The sequence below is a fragment of the Chenopodium quinoa genome, unplaced genomic scaffold, assembly GCF_001683475.1.
Source record: "Chenopodium quinoa cultivar QQ74 unplaced genomic scaffold, ASM168347v1, whole genome shotgun sequence".
NCBI classification, from domain to species: Eukaryota; Viridiplantae; Streptophyta; class Magnoliopsida; order Caryophyllales; family Amaranthaceae; genus Chenopodium; species Chenopodium quinoa.
In genome coordinates, this window is record NW_018743593.1 from 3,163,186 (window position 1) to 3,173,100 (window position 9,915).

The 9,915-nt window shown below is 28.2% G+C and overlaps 1 protein-coding gene across 1 annotated transcript; it reads right to left on the reverse strand.

The window, feature by feature from the left end:
• Positions 1-7,822: 7,822 nt before the first annotated feature.
• On the reverse strand, positions 7,823-9,423 carry LOC110682802 (heavy metal-associated isoprenylated plant protein 24-like). Its single transcript, XM_021859146.1, has 2 exons — positions 9,032-9,423; positions 7,823-8,342 (listed from the first exon to the last, which is right to left on the reverse strand). The coding sequence occupies exons 1-2, from the start codon at positions 9,189-9,191 to the stop codon at positions 8,059-8,061; spliced, it is 444 nt and encodes a 147-aa protein (XP_021714838.1). The 5' UTR covers positions 9,192-9,423; the 3' UTR covers positions 7,823-8,058.
• Between the last annotated feature and the right edge of the window lie 492 nt (positions 9,424-9,915).

Here is a 9,915-nt window from a genome sequence, read left to right on the forward strand (position 1 = left end):
AATCACGTGAACTGAACATAACATGAATATGAGCTTTGTTTACAATAAGGGGTCCTTTGGTTGGGGGTATTCAGGAAAGGTAATGGGAATCAATCACCCCGATTCCCTTTATTTGTTGTTTGTTAAGCACTTTCTTTCATTCCCTTTACCCCCTTCATTCCCCCAAATCCCTCTAACTCCATTCCCCACCCCCTAGGTATTTCCATTCCATTCCCTACCCACCTTCACACCACCACATCACCACCTTCACACCTACCAACACCACCGGAAACCAGCCCACCTTACCACCGCCGACACTACCCCGACCACCGCCCCCCTCCCCCGACCACCGCTGCCCTCCCCCGACCCTCGCCGCCCTCCCCTACCCCGCAAAATATCCCACAGCCCCCGCAAAACCCCTCCCTATCCACGTAAAACCACCGCCCAGCCCTCCCACCACCATCGCCGACCCTTCCTTGAGCCTCGCCGCCTGTCCCCTTCCCCGCAAAAGCATTCCTCCACCACTTCCTAAACCCCTCGTCAATCTAGGGTTTTTTCGATTAGGGTTTTTTTCGGGGTCGTGGAAGGTTTTGCGAGGGGCGGGGATGGCCGGAGAAGGGAGGCGAAGAGTGAGGGAGGTGCGGCGACTGGTTTGGTGGTGGTTTGGTGGTTGGAACGTTAGAGAATGAATGTTAGTGGTGGTTGTGTGGTGGTGGGATAGGTGGGTCTCATTCCCTTTGTTTTTAAAACAAACAACACCCCAAATTTTAGGTAGTTTCATTCCATTCCTTCTCTTTCCCTTTGTTCATTCCATTCCGATTATCCCGTGCGAACCAAACGACCCCTAAAGTTATTAGGTTTGTAGTATGTAGTTATTTACTTGTATGGAATGAACCTTGATTATTAAGAAACAACTAGGAAACATGAAATATCTAAAACTACAAGTTATCTTTGAATAAGACGAGGTTTTTCGTTAATGAATGAACTTTTATATATATATATATATATATATATATATATATATATATATATATATATATATATATATATATATATATATATATATATATATATATATATATATATACTACCTCCGGTCCAAATTACTCGCAACTTTAGGGTAGGGGTGAACGTAGTTTGGTTTGGTGCGGTTTGAGTCCAAACCAAACCAAACTGCAAAATACGGTTTGGTAAATTTTTCAAACCAAACCAAACCATATTAGTATTGAAACCAAACCAAACCAAACCGTAATAATACGGTTTGGTGCGGTTTGGTTTGCGGTTTATGATGAGATGATATTTTTTTTTTTCCAAAAATTGTCAAATAATACTTCACTAATTTATAATGATGTTTAAATAAGTAGCACAAATGGATTAAATTGTACTACAAAGTTACAATAAAAATATCAAGTACTAACACATAATAAAAATAATACATAACGATAAAAGATATTCATATGAGTACTACATTATAGTCATTAATTATAGAGTATTGACAGTATAGTTTTTATCTATTTTTCATGGTTTTTTATTTATTCTTTAATTTTTTTTATATAATTATAAAAAAAATTTATTGAAAAATTATATAAATATTAAAATACGATTTATTGGTTTACGGTTTGGTTTGGTTTATAATTTTTGCAAAACCAAACCAAACCATAAACCATATTTACAAAAAAATCGAGACCAAACCGTAATTTTATAAACCGTAAACCAAACCAAACCGCTAAAATACGGTTTGGTATGGTTTGGTTACGGTCCAGACCAAACTGTGTACAACCCTACTTTGGGGGTATTATTTGTGAGATATAAAATACTCCAAAATTGCGAGTAATTTAGACCGGAGGTAGTATATTAAAACCCAAGGCAAGAATTGTAATCATGTCACGTGTCATCATTCTTGTCACGTGTCATGAATTGATAAATGATGAGGCCAAGGTTTATCTGATTCATGTCATATTAAAACTAATAATTTATTTTTTCCTCACAAAAAATCTATATATATATTAAAACCCAAGGGAAGAATTGTAATCATGCCACGTGTCATCATTCTTGCCACGTGTCATGAATTGATAAATGATGAGGGGTCATGTGATTCATGTCATATTAAAACTGATCATTAATTTTTTCCTCACAAAAAATTAATGCACATAAATTCTAATTTTTTAGCCCTCATTCTTTCGTTTGCTCATTCATACTTTGAAGAAATTTATAATGGTAGTAAAACAGACTAATATGAAGTACTACCTCCGTTTCTTTTTAGTTGACACGTATTCCTTTTTAGGATTTTTTTTAGTTGACACGTTTCCTTTTAGGGTAACTTTTTTACCTTGTATTTACAAGCTACCCCACTTGCTTTTTCAATCTCTCTCCTCTCCTTAATATATGTGCCTAAATCAAACGCGTCAACTAAATAGAAACGGAGGAAGTATAAAAGTTAGGTTACTGCATATTTCATAATGAATTTTGATAGAGTTCAATAAAAAAATTTTAAAAAAAGATTTTTTTTTAAATTATAAAACCGCTTATAGATTTCACTTTAATTTATTAAAGTTTTTTTTTAAAAAAAACAATTTACTATATTTTTTTATATACAAAAAAAATAATCCAGGGCATTGTCCGGGCCTCAAACTAGTTCCCCTTAAAATCCAATCCAAGCGTAAATGTGATATACGTACATCTAACCACTCCACCAATCAATTGCTAGAAGTTAATATTTTTAACATTAGTTGGTACAAGTAACACTACGCAATTGGCCCAAAATCCTCGTTAAAGGAGGATTGAAAACTTGATATTGTACCTAAATATGATTATGTATGTAATTACGTGTTTGACCATCTTGAAAGATATCAAGCAATCAAAGACTGTTGCTTATGCACAAACCACGTTTGAGAATGAATTATCAATTCTATGGAAAATTCTACTATGGTCCACTTTATTTGGACCATCACTATATTGAATTATCATTGGTCGATTTTTTATTTATTTTTTTACCTTGGTCAAACCTTATTTTTAGTTATTTCCTTTTTTAATTCTTTTTTTATTTTTCAAAATTTAATTACTGAATTTACGAAAAATCATTTTAATTACATTTTCGAAATTTAATTATTAAAATCAGATTTTAATTAAATCAAAAAAACGATTAAATTAAAAAAAATCAAATAAAAAAATTGTTCATAAATGTTCTTCATAGTTCATCAATGTTCTTCAAGTTTTTTCATTCATGGATGAGATTAAACACAAACACATGATCTATGTCCATTAAATTCACTTGCGCATCGAAAGCGAATAACAATATGGATCGATTCAAAAAGCAAATGCGAAATTTTAAGATATCAAAAAGTTGTAGTCGTTGCGAATTTGGGCAGCGATTTAAATCTCTAAATAATAGGTTTGGATTGTACTAAATCAGTCAACGTTTGCAAAAACGGTGATTTTATATAATCGAAATAACAATTTTTAAGTTTTACGATAATCGGGGTTTGTCATGAACATCTGAAAAAGAAATCGCATCATTATTTTTTTGAAACCTTGTTTGATCCAAAAAAAGGGAAATCGAAATTGAAATCTTGTTTGTGTAAAATGTTTTACCCAAATAAAGGATAGGACATTACCTGTGATGAAAATTGAAATTATTAAAAACATATGATGACATCAAGTTCTTTTGGACATTACCATTACTGATTTATAATTCATTAATATCTTGTTATTTTCTTAATTCGGTAATCTACTTTCTTCAAGATAATCTAATTAGAAAATGTATGATTTTTCTTCGAAACACTGTTTGATCCAAAAAAAAAGGAGACCGAATTCTAAATCATATTTGTGTTTAAGGAATTTACCCACATACGGATTGAACATTACCTATTATATACATTTGAAATATTAAACGACTATGATCCTACGTTATGTTAGAAATAACCAATTATTTTAAAGTACTTTACGACCTTTGCAAAATATTTGTAGCAAACATGTACAAAAATTAAAATAAATCTATTTTAATGATTATATATATATATAAATAAATATAATGGAATCAATATCTTTTAGGATATCTTCTAACATTAGAAATATTATTTAAAAAAATTTCAATCACCAATTATAATAAGGATATTTTCCTAATTTCTTATCTTATTATTATTGTATAGAAGATTTTAAAATCTGTATACTTTTCAAATTTCAAAAGATTATATTCTAATATAATCTAAATATTAGAATATATATCTTATTGATTTTGTCGACATATCTTATGATTTTGTAAAATTATTGATTTTTATCACGCCTAGAATTATAGTAATATATATTTTTAATAATGCAATAAACCTAGAATGTTTGATAAACAATCGTGTAAAAATGAATTTTAAAAAGGATAAAATTTAGTAAATGGAATATTAATAAATCTTAGGATAATAGATGATTTACTTTCCCTCAAATTTTAGATTTTCCTGAGATTTTGTTATTTCTTCATGCAATTTGGTTAATAGAATCTTAACAAAATCTTAGGATAAAAATTTACGTACTTTCCCTAAAAAAAGATAAAATTTGGACAATACCATAATTTAATTAAGGTTTATAATTTTGAATCTATCTTTTTTTTTTCAAGGAAACACTTTAAGTCTTTTTTTTCTAAAATAAGATCATATTTTCTGATTTTTTTTTACATGCTTATCGTAAAATAAAATCAAAATATTGGTTTCCCTCATCTCCACGTTAATAAAAATCATAAAGTTGGAATTTTCACAATATCATAGTCATTCGTCAAACTCAATAAACTTTCTTTTTTAGGTAATAACCAAAATACACATAAGTTAAAACCTGAACTATAAACAGATCACAAAACTCACACTTGTGTTCTACATATCAAACAAGGTTTATGAGAAGAATATTTTTTTTAAAAATTGTGTCTTCTTCCTCTAATCGATTTGCTCATTATATATCTTTGTATCCTAAAATTGCGTCTTCTTCCTTTGACCAATTTGCTCATTATATAGGTTTGGACATTAATTTTTGTTTTTTGGTTTGTGTAATAATTTGAAATTTAAACCATCTTTCTATAAGGTAAAAAAAATCATATATTTAAAGTAACCAATCAAAATTGAAATTTAGATTAACAATGGAATGTATTAGATTTAAGATCTATTTGAAGAATATTGCCTATATGATGGTTGTTGATTGCTTATTTTTAGGAAATATTGTTACTAAATGAAACATAAGTTATCCCATATAAATTATCGTCCAAATCTTTTTCAAATATTCTATTATAATATTTAACGTACTATTTAGGAAATAAATCAATGATATACAATAGTGTTGTTATCAATAAATTTTTATGACACATAAAATATAGACTATAAATTAAAAATTAAACTAAACTAATAAAAAAAAGATACTCGCGGAGTCGTAGTACTAAACATTGGGTAAAAAACAAAATACAAAAAATCACATTTAACATGTAACGCTATTTTGACAAATAGGAAAAAGAATATTTTCCATTATCATTAATAAAACTAGAATACATGTATATACAAAACAGAAGCATGATATGTCCTAATTATAAGGAAACAACTAGCAATAGTAGTATGTATTTAGCCTAAATATAAGGGGTTGAATATTGGCTTTCCTAATTTATAAATACAAAAATATATTTACTATATTTAACAATTTGTCATTGTATTCTTTCCAAAAAAAAAAGAAAGGTTTGCCATGTAATTGCTCACCTCCACATTCTTTTTTCATTTGGTTATTATATGGGATTCGTCCAATATTAGGATATGACATTATTTATATATTTAGAATTGGTCTCAATCTCCTTAATTATTGTAAAATTATAATAATAATCGAAGACGGTTCATTATTTAAATTAATAACAAACTAGTATCCAAGTAATCCAACCATTGGGTCACACGATAGATAAGAAGATAATCATCTAATTTGACTATTAGGTTGCCATTAGAATATCTCTAAAGGTGGTTTGATTGAGAGTTAAAATTTTGAGGAATATGCATACAGAAATCAAACCACAATAGCTGATATATAAGTGATCATTGATACCAAACTTGGTATATGTAAATTGTGACTTGGCTAGTGAATGAGGATTGAGGACCACGATCCTATTTGCTATCAATTAAGAAAAATATTAGGATACTAATGCATGCACAGTATGAACTAGTTATTAACAATGTCCAAAATAATGTATGGTCGTAGACCAAATAAACAATAATATTGCGTTTTATAGGTAATGTCCTATTAGCATTTGGGTTAATACCTTATATGCAAACAGAATCGAAAACTATATCTTTTTTTTTCGGATCAAACAAGTATTCCAAAACAAAAATCGTTGTCTTCTCCAATTAGTTCACAAACCCAGATTTTGAAAAATTGTTATTTTTTTTTTTTCGCATACATATAATGACCGATTTTTCATCCCTTGTTTGCGATTATCCAATTAACACTTATTGTTTTAGGATTAAATACAATCCCAGATTCATACATGAATCCAAATTTCGAATGAACTCTTCACATATAATATGTAAATCGATGCATATTTTCAATTTTCATTGATGTGCGAGTGTATTTACGGGACAAACTAAAGATTACCATAATGGTGGTTAATCTCATCCATGAATAAACAAACTTGAAGAACAATGATGAATAATGAAGAACATTGATGAACAATTTTTTAGTTTGATTATTTTAATTTAATATTATTTTTTTATTTAATTAAAAACTGATTTTAATGAATAAATTTTGAAAATCATAAAATAATTTTCAGAAATTCAATAATTATATTTTGGAAAATAAAAATTGAATTAAAAAAGGAAAATACTAAAAATAGTGTTTGACCAAGGTTAAAAAAAAATTAAAAATTCGACCAATGATAATTAAGTATAGTGATGGTCCAAATAAAGTGGACCATAGTAGAAACATCCCAATTATATACATTAATTAATTAATTACTACTAAAGCGTAACAAGCTAGCACGGCGCGGCTTAACATATTAGAAAAATTTGCGTTTTAAAATCATGAATTTGTAGATCCAATACTTTATTTAGAGACAATTTTTGGGATTTTATTTTTAACCTTTCCCCCCTACTTCTGAGAGAACTTATTGTTGGCTGATTCGAATTAAATTAATTGAGAGTAAATGTGCTTCTTTCTCAGTGTATGTTACGGAGTATTATACTACAAAAAGATCCTTGCATGAATCACTACTTAAAACAAGAGCACGCTATTAATTGGTTAATAGTTCTACAAGATTAATCAAAACTAACTATGCAACTAACTCAAATATGAAATACTTAGTAAACATTAGGAATAGGTAAAACCGTAAACTACACTGTATGAAATCAGTTCAATCATCATCAGAAACAAGCTAATTTGGCATTATAAAAGTAAAAAATCACTATATAATTGCTACTTTGTACGAAGTATATGACATGGAATACATCTCTTGTCAATTGTCACATCTTCATTTTAAGAAAATAAAGAAGGAAATAAACAAAACCAAGAAATCATTAACTTCAAGCATACACTAAAATCTTAATCATGAATAAACAAAACAAATATACCATTGTCAATATGCCATCAAACCAACTTTTTATTCTATTTTTAATTTTTTATTTTTATGAGTATTTATTAGCTAAAAATTACTATGAAGGAATTATTCTGCTGAAGGGGAAAATTATAACACTACAATAAAGCCCATAGAACAACTTTTTTATTTATTTATTTTTTTTAATTTCTTTTTTACCGAATAATTAACTAAGAATTACAATAAAAGATATATTTTGTTCGAAGGGAGCACTTAAAACACCAGAATCAAGAACTCGATCCTTAACAAACATTTAAAAGCCAACACATCTACTCTCGTACTAGTATTTACACTAATCCAACAACTTTTACAATTCAAACAAGAAATTATACAAAATCAACCAAAAACTACATATTGTGCATACAGGGGCGAAGCTAGGAATCATAAATTACCGGGGCCAAAACTAAAAATCATAAGCTAACTAGTATTCAACAGTACATAATCCAGTGCATATACATACATACATACATAAACATAAAGTTAAAAAATCACATAATAGTACAAGCATCAGGATTTTCATCACTAAACATGGTAGTATATTGTTCTTCCAAAGGAGTCATAGAATCATCAGTTTTCCTAACAAAATTAGCAGGGGCTTTTTTGTCATAAGCACCAGCAATATAAGGGTGTGGAACCATATGGTAAGGTACATAAGGCCATAACTCAATCTTCTTCTTTGTTGACTTGGCTGCTTCCAACACTTTTTTTGCTTCCACAAATCCTGTCACTGTCACCTTTTGTTGTTTCATATCCACATCCACTGATTTTACTCCTGAAATTTTTTTAACTTTCTTATTAATAATAGTTAATCTCCAATTACTAAATTAAGTTAGTTTAATAATAAGTTAATTCAAAAAAAAAAAAAGTTAATTCATAGTAAACCAATTAATATTACCATACAAATGATGGAACAAACTTTTGATTATGATTATATATGATATATAAATATATAATCATGTATGCATACTCATTTAAATTGAAAAGGTTTCTATAATCATACTCTTATAGGAGTCACTATGCAACATAAAAGAATACTGATTAACATTAAGAAACCCTTATCACGAAGATATTGTAAATGAAGCATGGGTTCGTGGTTTTGAAAAATATATAAATTATTAAAATTTGCAAAATATTTTTTGGGAAATTTAACATAGCAATTTCATATAGAAACAAGCACATACTTTTTTTTCCTTCTCTTTTTCTTCATTTATAGGATTTGAAATTATATATATATATATATATATATATATATATATATATATATAGTTTTTAGCTACATGTTGTATTAATATTAGTTTGATATAAATTAATGAACGAAGAAAACAATTCAAGAAATGAGAAATGACACTAAAATATGTAAATAAAAAAATTACACAAGAAAAATAAAAAGGTTTACGTACATGCATAATCTTGTTGATAAATGGTGGACTAAATTTACCAAAAAAAGAAAAAAAAAATTACCTTTGAGACCAGAAAGAGCTTTCTTCATTTTCATAGCACAACCTTCACAATCAATTCTTGTAACCTTGAGATTAACCGTGTTTAATTGCTTCCTTTTCTTTCCCTTCTTTGCACTGCTTATCAAGTCTGACAAATAGTCCAAAGTTCCTTGAACACCCATTTTTGTTGGTTAATTAATCTTCTCTTAATCACTCTATAAACTCTTTATTTCACTATTTATAGTAAACACTAATATATATGCCTTACTATAAATAGTTCTTACAAAGTAATCAACTTTTGATCACTATTATAAGGTTTAACAATAAAATTAGTGGGAAGAATTATTGAGGAAAAAGAGAGAAAAGAGAGAGTGAAAAGACAAGAACTAGTTAGAAGTGGTAGATTTGGTAGTGGCAATAACTTAATTTCTTGCATTTATATAGCATACCCAAAGGTATTGATTTTTAGTGGTCCTACTTTGAAGAAGACTTTACTATTATTTTATTTGAAAATTGTTTATACTATATGATACAAAGATTTTAAAAAAAAAGTTTAGAATTATGTATCCTGATTAACTTAATTAGTTAAAGTTTTGAGTGTACTTGATACTCAAAATCAAAAATCAAGAAATGTTCATAATTTGTCTTCATAGCTTTCTATGGGAAAGTAAAAATACAATAATATATTATTAGTTATCCAACTTTTAACCACAACCATTCAATATATATATATCCTTCATCATAAAAAAAAAAAAAAAAAAAAAAAAAAAAAAAAAAAAAAAATTGTATCAAATAACCTAATAACTTTTCAAATAGTATTTATTTATAAAATACATAAATTAATTCCATGCATTGGTACGAGTACAAAATAGTAAAATAGAATGTATGGAGTAGAAATTAGTTAAT

Bases quoted from the DNA above. Each gene is read 5' to 3' on its own strand.
- LOC110682802 (XM_021859146.1), bottom strand. From the start codon at position 9,191: ATGGGTGTTCAAGGAACTTTGGACTATTTGTCAGACTTGATAAGCAGT. The intron at 8,343-9,031 runs GTAATTTTTTTT...AAAAAATTTCAG, and splicing joins AGCTCTTTCTGGTCTCAAAG to GAGTAAAATCAGTGGATGTG.